We start from the raw sequence: 16,585 nt of genomic DNA, 5'->3' as shown, positions 1-16,585 counted from the left end.
AAAATAAAACAGGAAACATAACACAGACTGAACCACAGGCAGGCACTACAGAGGGAACAGAGACGTGGGACCAGGGCAGACACAGACACTGACTGGACACGGGGATATAGCCAACAGGGGAGACAGCAACTAAGGATAACACCGAGACATAAACCAAAAGACAGAACTCAAAGAAACCAAAGACTAGAAATGATAAATCATATAATAAACTCAAAAACCTCTGGGTCAACGACCCAGGCATCCTAACAGACGCGGGTATTGAAATACTGACCTTGAAAGTTACCGACAACCTGCCCTACTTCTTCAGCTTTAACTGCACACAATCTATGCCAATATTGACATTTCAAGGTGTTCGAGGTATACTGTGACTCCTGTGTACAGTGCTGGAAAAACATAGCAAAAAAAGAATTGGATTCAAATTATTTTATTGATGATAACAATAATAGTTTGATGGAGAAAATGGCTGAGATTGTATATTTTGACTCTGCCCTATGGACACTGTTCAGGTGAAGCAAGAGCATAAACTTAGCCTGATTCTTTGAGGTCCCTCAAGCTGATTGATCATCCCAAGCTGATTGATTACACATGCCAATGTGAGAGAGTTACACACATTACATTGATAAATGTCTGCAAGTATTCTGGATCATTCTCACAGGGAGAGGAGTGGGACTGGTTGAATGAAGCTGTGTGTCAGTTCTACTAGTGAATGTCACAGCTGCTGCAAAAAAGCCACCAAATGCAGATTGCAGTGTAAACGCTGTCTCCAGGTGGAAAACAGGAAGAGTGATACACCTCCTGTCGTCAGACCTGCAGGGTTTATCCCCGTGGTGTTCTCCTCTGTCTTATAGTGGACAGAAACAATTTTTTGGAATGGCACAAATAATGTGTGTGCCTTCTTATTTGATGCAGAGCACCTGATTGTTCCGTAAACAGTTTTAAATGGTTGTATAAAAAACGCCTTAGGCCTTGTTTGCATTTTTAGTTAAATAGCTCCATGTAACTTTGTTGTTTCCCAAATGTGTACATATGTTTTAAAATTTACAATTTCTACTTGCCTTTCAAGTTATGAAAACGATTCATTAAACATGTTTGTGGTTTTTACAGTTAAAAAATATAACTTTTTTCTACTTGGATTTTATGTTTTTTGTCTGAATTTAGATCAATTGTGCTAATACAATATGTCAAAATGAAAAAATAACCATAAATTCAGACAGCACAGGTTGTGCTGAAAAGAATGACACCAAAGAAGGCAAAGTAAACAGCTTTTAATGGTGAAATATATAGGTAAATTCAAAAGTAGTGAAAAACTTTCAGTTATACCCTGGACCCCAGAGAGTTAAGGTGAGACTGATTCCCATCACAAAACACCCCAAAATTGTAAAATTAAGCAGGTTACATATGCTAAAGACATATATTTGCAAAGGTAAAGTGACTACACTCTTAATGTTACAGAAAAAAAGATGACATTATATTGAAATGGACTTATTAGTCTTTCAGGGAGCATAGCTGTGAAACAAACACAGTTGCTTGATTTTTCAGCTCCTCAGCAAACATGTTTGCATGGGGCAGGTGGTCACTTACAAATTACATTATGTACTCTGGACATACTGGTGTGTTTAGCCATTTTGCAAACAATAACAAGCCATTTCAAATGCCACTTTATACAATTTTGCTTTTTCTTTTTGCCTGAAGAATCTCCTCTGTACAATAGAGACCCATAAAGTGTTAAAGAACAGTTTTATGATATTAGTGTCAGACCGCGATAAAAATGTCAGGTAATTTCCCGCGTAATCTGAAACATTTAGTGTCAGCGACTTGCTTATTTGAAGTGAGTCTTAGATATAATGATAGCGTAACTCATCCTGAATCTGAAATCATGCCTGTGCTTGCATTTGTCTGAGCTGTGAGTCAAAGAAAGAATATCAGTTTAACACCAACTGCAGTTTATGCCACATGTAACACTCTCACACCTATTGTTTAACCTTCACCCTAAAACTATGTCAAAAAGCCAAAAAAGTTCATTTCGTTTGCTTTCCTTGTAGTCAGTGCTGGCTGGTCATATTAAACATGGCCAACCCATCAAATAATCAGGACAGCATGTGCACTTAATTCCAATGAGCCAAAAAACTTGGGGCTGCCATATCGCTCCATCGGCCCCTCTGGCCATCACCAGTAGGTAGTAGGTGAAGTGTCTTGCGCAAGGACACAACGACCAAGACTGTCCGAGCCAGGGCTCGAACCGGTTACAAGACAAACTGCCAACTCTTTAAGCCACGATCGCCCTTCCTCCCATTTATTGTTTAAACCCTCTGTTTATGAGGGGCGGCCAATCAGAATGAATTTGGCCTAAAGGGAGTGAAAGGGAGCTCAAACAGCTTCTTTCAGACAGTTAAAGCACATTTGTAGCTAATAGTAATAAACTTAACACAAAAAGTAAAGAAATTTGTGTTTAGTCAATTATTTAATTGTCGTAACAGTGCTTCCTGTCAATATATCGTATGTGTTGGAAAGGCTGTTTATTTCCCCTTAATGCATTTGGAGGTTTAGCAGCAGAGTTGAGCTTATGGGTTGAATCTTCTCTGCCAATAAACCAAGAAGCATTATTACAACAAACAAATTATGAACCTAACACAAATTTCCTGACCTTTGATATCATATCAAAAACCATGTTGTACTATATGATGCCTATATGAAGTAAAAGTATTCCCCCTGAATGACAAATCTCTTTTGGGGTAACTTTTTCGAAATCTCTAGCAAATGCAGTTCTAATTGCAATGATTTACATCTTCTTTAGAGCAAAAATTAAGGGAGAAATTATTGTAAAGACTAATCATGTGACATTGACTCTGCTAAACTAAACGTTGCAAAGACTGAATCATGTTTGGCTTATTTACTCTGGTTTCATTTTTCTCTTTGACCTCCGGCAGCAGAGGAGCCTACAGACAAAGACCAAAGCCCAGATGAAAATTCCAGTTATGGCTATGATTAAAGCAGCCACATCCAGACAGAAGTAGGAATACCAAGGCAGATGAAAACCTGCTGACTGTAGGTGAGGTGCTCCTTTGTTCCTGATGACATATTCAATCCAAAAGATGGCAGTGTCCATTGGAGTCACTGGCTTGTCACGGTGTAGCTGGGACAGATGCTGCATGTTAGTGTGGAAAGAGGGATTCTCAAGAACATCCTTGAGAGCGCCCAGGAAGTCCTCTTTGGTCAGTGAATAGGTCTCTACAACCCGAGCTGCACCACGGACCTTCAGCCGGAGTAAGTTGTCAAACTGGTCAAAGAGGAGTGGGAGGCCCACAACAGGAACACTGTGGTAGATGGCTTCATACATGCTATTGGTGCCTCCATGGGCCACAAAGGCACGGGTCTTGGGGTGTCCCAGGAGGTCATTCTGAGGTAGCCACTCCAACAGCAGGGTGTTGTTTCCAAGAGATGAAGGTTTTTCACCCACAAAACGCCAAATCACCTTCTGAGGGAGCTCAGCAAAAGCCACAGCGATGGCCTCTGTGACCTTCCGAGGTAGGGCTGATATAAATGTCCCCAGAGACATGACAACTACACCGTGATCTCCGGAGCTTTGCATGAATGCTTCCAGCTCAGCAGGAAGGGGTTGGGCCTTGTTGCAGTGGAAACCCCCTATATATACTACATTAGGCATTGTGGGCCGAGGGAACTCAAAAACAAAATCTGCCCTGAACAGCCAGATTGTAGCTCTACGCTGTAAAGACAGCAAATCAGTACCAGGAGGGAAGTGTCGTTGGAGCAGGTCTGAGTAGGCAGGATTTATGATCAAGTGCTGTTCAATGACATTATAAAGATAATGCAGCATATTTTTGGTTCTTTTCAGAAAGTCCATCTGATCATGGAGCTCACTTCCTGGCACAGGGACATATGAGATAGGAGAGGAAGCTATGGTGAAATGACCTTCTCCAGCATTAATCCAGCGCACATTAAAAACCATAGGCAGCTTAAGGTAACTTCCAAGAAGTACCCCTATTGTCATACCAGGGTCAGTTAACATTAAGTCAAAGTTTGTATCCTGTAGCTTCTGAATAAATACTGTGTCTTCTATTATTGTAGCAACTGATCTGGCCAAGATTTTGTGACTCCGATCTAACATGGACGTGATCAAGTACTGTTGGCAGAACGTGCGTATAAATGTAGGATAAGTGCGACATTCCATAACATCTTGTAACATTTTGTTGTAGTAGTTAACGTCTAACTCATCCTCCAGCATGCTTATATTAATAGAAGTATAAATGGAAGAGTTATTAGGGATGTACCAGCTCTTTGCAGAGCGCAGAACTGTGATGTTGTGGCCCCTGGAGTGTAACTGTTCAAGGATAATTTTCATGTTTATCCAGTGGCTACCATCAACAGGGACTACCAGAATGTTGCTGCTGCTACATGGAGGGGGCCTGAGAAGCAGGAAGCAGAGCACTGTCAGAAACAGAGGGATGGAAAGACCGGACATTTCCTGGAAGAAATAATAGAAACAAAGAATCAGACTTGTAACGTCAGTAACTTATAATGTATTAGCATTCACTGAGTCACTGGTGAAGCACCTAAGATTCAGACTGTTTTTTGTTTTAGTCAATAACACATCAGTAATTTTTTTTCTTTAAAGGTGTTGACCTCTGCACACTGTACGCATCTGCTGACTCTAGTCCTTGATTTTACATGGGCGACCACCAGCCTCCCAGCTGCTGTTGTTCCTAATTACTTCCACTTTGTTGCAATACCACTAACAGCTGACCATGGAAAAAAGTTTTAGTAGCCAGGAAATGTTCTATCATGGTTTCCCAATGTATCAAATCAAGCACCTGGACATGTGCAGACTTCTTCTATAAGCATTTGTGGAAGAATATGAGGATCCTAGTAAATTCCACCTGTGACAGTGGAAGTGATTGGAACACCTGAATTCACTGGTTGTGGCAAGAGAGTAAATACAGTAATATAGTGTATCATTTAAATAGAACTTTTTCGAAGAAACAAAGTCATTGGAATCTATCAGTCTTGAAAGACTTACAAAGCCATTTCTAAGGCTGTGGGACCTCAGTGAACCACAGTAAGATCCATTATTCACAAATGGAGGAAACCTGTAACAGTGGCGAACTTTCACAGGAGTGGCCAGGCTACCATAATGACTCCAAGAGTACATGCAAGAGGTCAGAAAAAACCCCAAACAGACTTCTAAACAGCTACAGGCCTCACTTGTCTCAGTAAAGATTTTTAGGGCAAAGAATATACATATATGTTCAAAGGATAAGTGCTACAAGCCAGATTGCTCATCGTTGGTTTTATAACATTATGAAAGTCAAACTTTGCCTATTTGATTAGGATCAAGAGGCACTGAGCTTTAACATCTTTCAGGGTCCAATGATCTTTGCTACTAGCTTTGTATTAGAATGTGATCTGGTCTGCTGTTTGTTAGCAACAGCAGGTAGCTGTTTCTTTTTCTGTTTGCCACTTTAATACTTTACCAGTAGTTTGTCATTTTTGATAAGTCCAGCTTTCCTCAGTGCATAAACAACCCTGCAGGAGACCCAGATCGAACCTGTAGAATTCTTTACTTTGGCTTACTTGGCAACATGGCAACCTCTACTGGGTCATGATGACCCAGTAGAGGTTATATTATCATACTAAGTCTGAAGCAATCCTTTTTTATATACTTCAGACAGTCTTTTCATCCCTTCACTCAGATAAGATACTTTTAAATTTCTAACCTATTGTTCAGCTTTCTGACTATAAATAAATATAAACAGACAGACTCATGTCAGTAACAGGCTCTGAAGCCACTCATCATGTTACAGATCAGAGTCCCTGGGTTTGGGACTCTTGGGATCTTTCCAGTAAGAATGAATGCAATTTTTTAATTTGAATTTTAAACAGTTTAATAAAGGGGTCATTAAGGGGCTATACAAATATACAGTACATCAGACTTTACTTTTAATAATAATAATGGATTGCATTCATATAGCGCTTTTCGGGGCCCTCAAAGCACTGTACAATTCCACTATTCATTCACTTTTACATTCACACACTGGTGGAGGCAAGCTACAGTTGTAGCCACAGCTGCCCTGGGGCAGACTGACAGAAGCGAGGCTGCCATATCGCTCCATCGGCCCCTCTGGCCATCACCAGTAGGTAGTAGGTGAAGTGTCTTGCCCAAGGACACAACGACCAAGACTGTCCGAGCCAGGGCTCGAACCGGTTACAAGACAAACTGCCAACTCTTTAAGCCACGATCGCCCCAGTCATCACTGTCTGCCCCTTCTATAATCTGTGGCTGGAATTCTTCACACATCCACCCTCCAATTAGCTATTTGTTTGGACAGAATATCTTGTGTGAATATGCTTTTTTTTGAAAAAAATACCTCAAACTGTATTATTGCTGTCATTTTTAAGTGAATGTTTTCGATTAGAATAAAGCTTACCTGTTTCTTCCAGAAGTTTGACTTGAGATCCAAGTTCTACACGAGCCAAGATATACTGTGTAATATGTTTTTTCCTGTTGTTGTACCTTTTAAGCAAACAAGTCAGGTCAAACACACAATTTTTGGATGCAAGCTGCCGTTAAACTTGACAGAAGAAGAAGAAACACACAATTAACCCAAAGCTCCAAATCCTTATAAGGGCTTTGGAGCGTGATGTCACGGGAGGGGGCGTGGCCATGATTTTTGGTCAAGCCGCCATGTTAGTAGGCCAAACAAAGGGCTACAGGAGCGAAAGCACACCTATGGCTCGTACTTGCTGGGTTGTCGGTTGCAATTTTAGATCGCACGATCGGGAAGGGAATAAGCTGGAAAATGGGCTCTCTTTTTATCATTTCCCCTCCTGGAAGCAACGTGAGGGATCTCATGTATCTGATGTTACCAAACGAAGACGTCAGGCTTGGATAGCAGCGGTGGGACGAGCTGATATCGAGTTCTCTGCCATCATTTTTTGTTGGTGTGCTCCCAACATTTTCATTCCGGTAAGTTCTAAAGAAATTCATATTGCTCTTTATAGGCTTTTAGTTTTATTTTCAATGTGCTGAGGTCATAGAAAATTAGAACAAACATCCCAATGTGTGATGCAGCAGAACTATGTTCTGTTTATGGAGTAGCTTATCGGTGACAACTCCTCCAGAGTAGCAAGTGGAATTTGCCTTTTTTGCAGACGGCTCCTTTTGACTTTCACTGCAGACGGTGTGTTTATGTTTTCATCTAGACCAATTTTTGGAGCAGCTGCTGAGGAGAAGTCAATGTTATGTGCAACCTCTGGCTGTATCTTGGTCATATGGTCAACGTACTCACAACGTGGAGGCTTAAAACGGCCAAATCTTGTACGTTTGTGAATTAGATATGCGCCTCCAGGGATTTATAATTCCGAAAATGATTCGCCGTGTATGCGCTGACTCCACAGACAAGGTACGAGAAGGTATCAGGGTAGGACAATGGCGGTAGGTCTTCAGGGTTTCTACTCCACTGCCGTATTTCATACGGGTCCACATTACCGATGGATGCTATTTTTTCCAAGTACCATCTCTTGGTGTCCGGGCGCAATCAGTCTCGATACAGTCCTTTGACTTTTGAGCTGATTTTAAGCATGGTTCTGGCAGTCGTCCTTCCAACACAGTGTGTTTGTTTTGATTTGTGGCCTTCTAAGATGGTGCCGCGATCCCACAATGCACTACGGTGTTACGTCAACTCCAAAGCCCTATGCCTGTAGCATTCTGCCCAATGACTGTATAAATGATGAACAACGCGACACCGCCTCCTCCCATTGTGCAAAAATGAAGCCGAAATATCCCGCTTTTGGAGGCTGCCATCTTGCAAATTTGGAGCCAGAGTCTGCGCAGTAGTGACTTGAGGTGGAGCGACTGTGTAACGCTCCCCCCCACACACCCGCTGGACGTGACCGCAAACACACCCCTCTACACTTTTTACGTAGCCCGGCGACTCGAGTTTTTTGCTGGTTTACTGCGACTGACAACTCGTTTAATTAAGGTAAATACAACCATGTCACTGTTATAAAAAAAGACACAGCTTATCATCTTATAGTTCTAAAATCACTCTGTTGTTAATTTGTTAGCTAGATTAGCCGCTAGCATACGCACTGTGTTGGAGGCTTGCTGCTAGCTAGTTAGCGATGCTACACACCTGTTACTCTAATAGTCTGTTATTGAAGGATTCAGCACTTCTTAGGTTTTTTTTTATCCATTTTTAGACAGCAATGAGATCATCTGCACACTCTACAGAGGCCCAGTTACTGTTAATATCAAAAATATAATGGTGTCCTTTGAGATTTTAACATTTAAGACTGTGAGTGTAATGGATCTAAAACTGTTTAAATCTTCAGAGCCCTCTACAGCCTGGTAACATAGAAACTTTAAAAACATCAGCAGAACGTTTCAGTAGTGTAATTTGTTTTGTTTTTTTTTCATTTAATAATAGAGTCCATATTGTAACAGCTACATTCACCCTGGAGAGAAACTAGTGAGGGAGACCATCAGTACCAAGCTGGGTTTCCTGGATCCAGAGGTTTGGAGAAACTTCTTCCCTTTCTTTCATCACAGCTGTCCTCTGTAGTGATGGGATTTCCGGCTCTTTTTAGAGAACCGGCTCTTTCGGCTCGGCTCACTAAAAAGAGCCGGCTCTTTCGGCTCCCAACCGGCTCTTCAGGTTGTTTTGTTGCTTTAATTAATTTATTATTAACAATAATATAAAATTATGCACAAAAGGACTTACTAATGTAAAAACAAAAAGTGGTTTTATTTATACATGTTTATATATAAATATATGTGGTGGCCCCTAGAGACAAAGCACGTACAAACTCCAAAACACATTCCTAGAGTTAACTGAACTTCCAAAACAGAGCTACCTAGATCACTTAAATTACACAATTGAAAGCATATGTGTATGGTTTGTGTATTTATACACAAGCACCCATATATATTCAAATAATTAAAAAAAAAAAAAAAAAGTTAATTTACCTGTTACTACTACACACCAAATCCGGTCGTTGGTACTTGCTGGCTTGTGTAGCCACTAGGTAACAAAAGCTCAACACTGCGCCTAGCATCCTGGAGCACTTCTGTTGTGTTTTGTACGTGTTTTGGAGTTTTTACGTGTTTTGGAGTTTGTACGTGCTTCTGAGTTCGTACGTATTTTGAAGTTTGTACGTGCTTTGTCTCTAGTAGCCACCATGAATATACTTTTATTTATTCACTCCACATAAAATGTAATAAATAAATCATATAATACAAAAACCAACTATTCACATTTCAACTTTTAACTATTTAAATTTTCAGGTTTTTCCTTTTAAACAAATTAAAGTGAAACAACACAAAACACTGCAAACCACAACACAATTAAATATAAATTATAATATGAAAACAGAAAGAACATGCATATTCTCTGTCATATGGGCCTGCAGGAATAAACTTTCTGAATCCTTTATCATCCGCAACTGAAAATAGTTGTGGATGATTACTATACCTTTCTAATGTGACGTTGTTGTCCCTGGCTCCCCCCTCTGCTCAGCGCAAAGCACAAGGCTCGCATGTGGAGTGAAGCGGAAAAAAAGTTCGAGAGAGAGAGGGTGAGGGGAAGAAAAAAAAAAACACGGCTCTCGATAAGGAGCCGGCTCGTGTCGTTCACGTAAAAGATCCGGCCCTAAGAGACATTTCGTTCGCGACCGACACATCACTAGTCCTCTGCCAGAAGTTCTGTTGACCCACTGAGAGAGGCATCATTTAAGAAACACCAGGAACACTGAAGCTCATCGCATTGATCAAGCAGGACTCATGATCTTCACCAGCAGCTCCCACACAGGGAAATCTTCAGCACTCCTCCGTAGGCCCGCCCCAGAAGATGGATAAACCCAGCATTTCATGAACACTGTGATGGAGACCTTTGGTTTGTGTAATGTTATAAATACTCGGATACTCCCCAGAGGCTCCAGGCTTTTACATAAAGATATTATATTCAGTCCTGTAGAAAGTTATATATTTATATATTTAAAAACATATGATCCTCTCTGGTTACTCTGAATAACTCTGAATCACTTTATGGTAAATAAAACACTATCTGCAAAAAACTGTGAAAGAATTCCAGATGACAAGTTTGTAGTTCAACATACAAGTGACGACCTTTGACCTTCATCAGGTTTTATTTAATTGTGTCAGAGAAACTCAAACGTACTCTTCATGCAGCTGAGTACATCAAGTGTTTAAAACGGAAGCTGTGCAGGTCTGAGATCAGCAGCTTTGTGAAACACCAAACAGGTCCTGTTAATGCTGATATATAGTGACACAGTTACATGGGAGAGTAATCCTTTTGTTTTTTTGTCTTTAACTTTATCAATAAAACAGCTGCAGCTAGGGTTGCCAACCGTCCCTTAAAAAACGGAATCGTCCCGTATTTAGAAACAAAAGTACACGTCCCGTATTGAGCTAATAAGGGACGCACTTTGTCCCGTAATACAGTGAGAATCAAAAGTAGTCTATAAATGTTAATGGAATTAACGCTTTGTTTGAAAACATAATTCCCAGCCCCTCTCCTGCTTTGTGACCAGTGAGCTGACAGCACACTTATGACAATTCGAGTATGACAATTCAGATTACCGCTTATCTCACTGGTCGAGTAAAAGGTCGCTTACGGAGAAAATACCGGAAGACAACAGATGACCACAACAAGAAGCATGGCCAACAGGGAAACAAACGCCGACACTGCGGTGCAAGTCTCGGACGACAGTACACCTAAAGCTGGGCAAACATTGTGCGATTTTTTTCAGTCGCGTTATTCAGCTCCTGCTCAAACTGCACGATTGACTCGCAGGGGTTATAAGTTCGTAGGTCACGATGCAGGGTCTCACACTATACCGCCCGATGCTCTGATGCGACCCGAGTGCTCACACTGTGCCTCCATAAAATGAAGGTTATAACAGAAAATCTGTCGCTCGCTTTGCCTGTCTTTCACTCACACAGACACGCACACCACCACCATCAACTTTGCTAAATTGCTAATGAAAAACATTGATCAGGCAGCTGTGATTGAGCAGCAATGTAAATCCAACTATTTTCACGGTTGCTGTGGTCGTGATAATTTTGTGAGGCCACATCGAAAAGGCTCGGATGAGCTTTCCAAAGTTTTACAAGTTGTGCCTCCATTGCTTGTGTCCAGATCACACGCTGCACAGCCCTGCTGCTCCGTCTTTTTCACCGACATTTACGTGTTTGCGTGTGAGCGGCTGCGGTGACACCCTCACGAGTGATTGATGATCGGGAGCTGGTCGTGAGGTGTTAATCGCTTCTCGTTACCCCACGTATACTACACGATGCACGATGAAGGCCAAAATCGGGCCGATCACCAAATCGGTCGCACAACTCAAAAATCGGCTCAAAATGGGCCAAAAATCGCACAGTGTAAGCCCAGCATTAGACCAGCAATGTTTGTTCCCCTCAGAGAAAGAAAAAAGGCTGCAAAAGTACAGGGAGGAATGGGAAAAGGAAAACACCTGGCTGGAAAAGTGCACGAAAACACCTATAAAGCGCACTGCACTGTGTGCCGGCGCACTTGTTCCATAGGCATGCTTCTAATTGTGGGCACATGAAGAACATGAGGGGCGTGAAAGCTCGGGGAACCCTTAACCAATTTTTTGTCCACCAGGCCACGGCAGAAGCAGATATGGTATGTAAACACTGGTTTGTTTGTTTTAAACCCTCTGGTTAAGGTTAATATGGGCATGTGCAGTGAATATCAGCGCTATGATTTACATCTTCTTTAGAGCAAAAATTAAGGGAGAAATTATTGTAAAGACTAATCATGTGACATTGACTCTGCTAAACTAAACGTTGCAAAGACTGAATCATGTTTGGCTCATTTACTCTGGTTTCACTTTTCTCTTTGACCTCCGGCAGCAGAGGAGCCTACAGACAAAGACCAAAGCCCAAATGAAGATTCCAGTTATGGCTATGATTAAAGCAGCCACATCCAGGCAGAAGTAGGAATACCAAGGCAGATGACAACTGTAAACCTACGATGACAAGGCCGTCCACCTAAACTCACAGGCCGAACAAGGAGACCGCTGATCAGAAATGCAGCCAAGAGGCCCATGGTGGCTCTGGATGAGCTGCAGAGATCTACAGCTCAGGTGGGTGAATCTGTCCATAGGACAACTATTAGTCGTGCACTGCACAAAGTTGGCCTTTATGGAAGAGTGGCAAGAAGAAAGCCATTGTTAACAGAAAACCATAAGAAGTCCCGTTTGCAGTTTGCCACAAGCCATGTGGGGGACACAGCAAACATGTGGAAGAAGGTGCTCTGGTCAGATGAGACCAAAATAGAACTTTTGGCCAAAATGCAAAACGCTATGTGTGGCGAAAAACTAACACTACACATCACTCTGAACACACCACCCCCACTGTCAAATATGGTGGTGGCGGCATCATGCTCTGGGGGTTCTTCTCTTCAGCAGGGACAGGGAAGCTGGTCAGAGTTGATGGGAAGATGGATGGAGCCAAATACAGGGCAATCTTGGAAGAAAACCTCTTGGAGTCTGCAAAAGACTTGAGACTGGGGTGGAGGTTCACCTTCCAGCAGGACAATGACCCTAAACATAAAGCCAGGGCAACAATGGAATGGTTTAAAACAAAACATATCCATGTGTTAGAATGGCCCAGTCAAAGTCCAGATCTAAATCCAATCGAGAATCTGTGGCAAGATCTGAAAACTGCTGTCCATCTAATCTGACTGAGCTGGAGCTGTTTTGCAAAGAAGAATGGGCAAGGATTTCAGTCTCTAGATGTGCAAAGCTGGTATAGACATACCCTAAAAGACTGGCAGATGTAATTGCAGCAAAAGGTGGTTCTACAAAGTATTGACTCAGGGGGCTGAATAATTACGCACACCCCACTTTGCAGTTATTTGTCAAAAATGTTTGCAATCATGTATGATTTTCGCTCCACTTCTCACGTGTACACCACTTTGTATTGGTCTTTCACGTGGAATTCCAATAAAATTGATTCATGTTTGTGGCTGTAATGTGACAAAATGTGAAAAAGTTCAAGGGGGCCGAATACTTTTGCAAGCCACTGTAAATGTCCCCAGAGACATGACTACCACTCCGTGTTCTCCGGAGCTTTGCATGAATGCTTCCAGCTCAGCGGGAAGGGGTTGGGCCTTGTTGCAGTGGAAGCCCCCTATATATACTACACTAAGCATTGTGGGCCGAGGGAACTCAAAAACAAAATCTGCCCTGAACAGCCAGGTTTTAGCGCTATGCTGTAAAGTCAGCAAATCAGTACCAGAAAGGAAGTGCCGTTGGAGCAGGTCTGAGTAGGCAGGATTTATGATAAAATGCTGTGCAATGACACCATAAAAATAATGCAGCATATTTTTGGTTCTTTCCAGAAAGTCCATCTGATCATGGAGCTCAATTCCTACACAGGGACATATGAGATAGGAGAGGGAGCTATGGCGAAATGACCTTCTCCAGCATTAATCCAGCGCACATTGAAAACCATAGGCAGCTTGAGGTAACTTCCAAGAAGCATCCCTATGGTCAGACCAGGGTCAGTTAACATTAAGTCAAAGTTTGTATCCTGTAGCTTCTGAATAAATACTGTGTCTTCTATTATTGTAGCAACTGATCTGGCCAAGATCTTGTGACCCTGATCTAACACGGACGTAATCAAGTACTGTTGGCAGAACGTGCGTATAAATGTAGGATAAGTGCGACATTCCATAACATCTTGTAACATTTTGTTGTAGTAGTTAACGTCTAACTCATCCTCCAGCATGCTTATATTAATAGAAGTATAAATGGAAGAGTTATTAGGGATGTACCAGCTCTGTGCAGAGCGCAGAACTGTGATGTTGTGGCCCCTGGAGTGTAACTGTTCAAGGATAATTTTCATGTTTATCCAGTGGCTACCATCCACAGGGACTACCAGAATGTCGCTGCTGCTACATGGAGGGGGCCTGAGAAGCAGACAGAGCACTGTCAGAATCAGAGGGATGGAAAGACCAGACATTTCCTGGAAGAAATAATAGAAACAAAGAATCAGACTTGTAACGTCAGTAACTTTTAACGTATTAGCATTCACTGAGTCACTGGTGAAGCACCTAAGATTCAGACTGCTTTTTGTTTTAGTAAATAACACATAGGCAATCTTTTTTTTTCTTTAAAGGTGTTGACCTCTGCACACTGTACGCATCTGCTGACTCTAGTCCTTGATTTTACACGGGCTACCACCAATGTTCCCTCTAAGCTGCGCACGTGCGCAATTGCGCACTGTTGGCACGGTTTCTGCCCAGAGAAAATCTGTGTTGCGCACACAAAAGAAATTCTAACCTGAATTGAAATTAAAGTAAATATGTGCCGACAGCGGTGTTTTAGCTAGCAAAGCGGCGTGGCTGATGTGGAGTGAAGCCACGTTAATGACAACATGTACAGCCTTTGGAAATGTGAGCAGGACAGACGGAACAATTAACGGAAAAAGTGTGGACTTTATACCAGTATACCAGCATACCAACATTGGTCATTATATACTGTATTTTGCAGACAGAGAGTTACAGGACTCTCTCACAGACCACAGACTCATAATACAAGTCAGAGTTTTATTTTTTTATTATTTTTTATTTTTAAAAAGAAAGAAAGTTGTGTTTTCAAAATTGGAGTTCAAGTTATTTTTACTTCCAATAGTGTTAACATACTACACAGGTCATGAACAAGATTTTTTCATTTTTTCAGATTTTCATTGTAAGTGGGCTAAAGCAGTTAATTAAAAGTAGTCTAACATAAATGTAAATGCTGTAATTTTATTATTTTAATAAACCATGTAACTTGGATGGATTCGACGCTGGCGTGACCACAGTGCACACGTCTAATGTCGCTCACAGTGGTCCCCAAGATCGCTCAGGGAGTTTGCGTGTTCGCTCAGACACATGAAAAATTAGAGGGAACATTGGCTACCACCAGCCTCCCAGCTGCTGTTGTTCCTAATAACTTCCACTTTGTTGCAATACCACTAACAGCTGACCATGGAAAAAAGTTTTAGTAGCCAGGAAATGTTCTATCATGGTTTCCCAGTGTATCAAATCAAGCACCTGTACATGTGCAGACTTCTTCTACAAGCATTTGTGGAAGAATATGAGGATCCTAGTAAATTCCACCTGTGACAGTGGAAGTGATTGGAACACCTGAATTCACTGGTTGTGGCAAGAGAGTAAATACAGTAATATAGTGTATCATTTAAATAGAACTTTTTCGAAGCAACAAAGTCATTGGAATCTATCAGTCTTGAAAGACTTACAAAGCCATTTCTAAGGCTGTGGGACCTCAGTGAACCACAGTAAGATCCATTATTCACAAATGGAGGAAACCTGTAACAGTGGCGAACTTTCACAGGAGTGGCCAGGCTACCATAATGACTCCAAGAGTACATGCAAGAGGTCAGAAAAAACCCCAAACAGACTTCTAAACAGCTACAGGCCTCACTTCTCTCAGTAAAGATTTTTAGGGCAAAGAATATAAATATATGTTCAAAGGATAAGTGCTACAAGCCAGATTGCTCATCGTTGGTTTTATAACATTATGAAAATCAAACTTTGCCTATTTGATTAGGATCAAGATGCACTGAGCTTTAACATCTTTCAGGGTCCAATGATCTTTGCTACTAGCTTTGTATTAGAATGTGATCTGGTCTGCTGTTTGTTAGCAACAGCGGGTAGCTGTTTCTTTTTCTGTTTGCTACTTTAATACTTTACCAGTAGTTTGTCATTTTTGATGAGTCCAGGTTTCCTCAGTGCATAAACAACCCTGCAGGAGACCCAGATCGAGCCGGTAGAATTCTTTACTTTGGCTTACTTGGCAACGTGGCAACCTCTACTGGGTCATCATGACCCAGTAGAGGTTATATTATCATACTAAGTCTGAAGCAATCCTTTTTTATATACTTCAGACAGTCTTTTCATCCCTTCACTCAGATAAGATACTTTTAAATTTCTAACCTATTGTTCAGCTTTCTGACTTTCACGTGGCTGTAGCTCAGGTGGCAGAGCAGGTCAGCCACTAACCAGAAGGTCGGTGGTTCGATCCTTGGCTGCTCCAATCTGCATGCCAAGTATCCTTGGGCAAGATACTAACCCCATGTTGCTCTCCGATGCATCCATCGGAGTGTGAATGTGTATGAATGGTAGACTACTTAGCACTTAGGTCAGAAAAAAGTGCATGTGTGAATGGGTGTGATTGGGTGAATGAATTAGTTGTATAAAGCGCTTTGAGTGCTCAGAGTAGAAAAGCGCTATATAAGAACAAGACCATTTACCATAAATATAAACAGATAGACACATGTCAGTAACAGGCTCTGAAGCCACTCATCATGTTACAGATCAGAGTCCCTGGGTTTGGGCCTGTTGGGATCTTTCCAGTAAGAATGAATGCAATTTTTTAATTTGAATTTTGAACAGTTTAATAAAGGGGTCATTAAGGGGCTATACAAATATATAGTACAGTCATCACTGTCTGCCCCTTCTATAATCTGTGACTGGAATTCTTCACACATCCACCCTCCAATTAGCTATTTGTTTGG

The 16,585-nt window shown here is 41.6% G+C and overlaps 1 protein-coding gene and 1 pseudogene across 1 annotated transcript; both read right to left on the bottom strand.

The window, feature by feature from the left end:
* Window positions 1–2,890: 2,890 nt before the first annotated feature.
* Window positions 2,891–4,480, bottom strand: LOC134619706 (UDP-glucuronosyltransferase 1-2-like). The gene has a single exon (XM_063465556.1). It carries the CDS (start codon window positions 4,478–4,480, stop codon window positions 2,891–2,893), a length of 1,590 nt encoding a protein of 529 aa, XP_063321626.1.
* Window positions 4,481–13,055: 8,575 nt separating this feature from the next.
* Window positions 13,056–14,026, bottom strand: LOC134624051 (UDP-glucuronosyltransferase 1-2-like; annotated as a pseudogene).
* Between the last annotated feature and the right edge of the window lie 2,559 nt (window positions 14,027–16,585).

Source organism: Pelmatolapia mariae, linkage group LG3_W (assembly GCF_036321145.2).
Source record: "Pelmatolapia mariae isolate MD_Pm_ZW linkage group LG3_W, Pm_UMD_F_2, whole genome shotgun sequence".
NCBI classification, from domain to species: Eukaryota; Metazoa; Chordata; class Actinopteri; order Cichliformes; family Cichlidae; genus Pelmatolapia; species Pelmatolapia mariae.
Note: the sequence above shows the minus strand (reverse complement) of the source record. Positions and strands in the feature narration are given on the sequence as shown.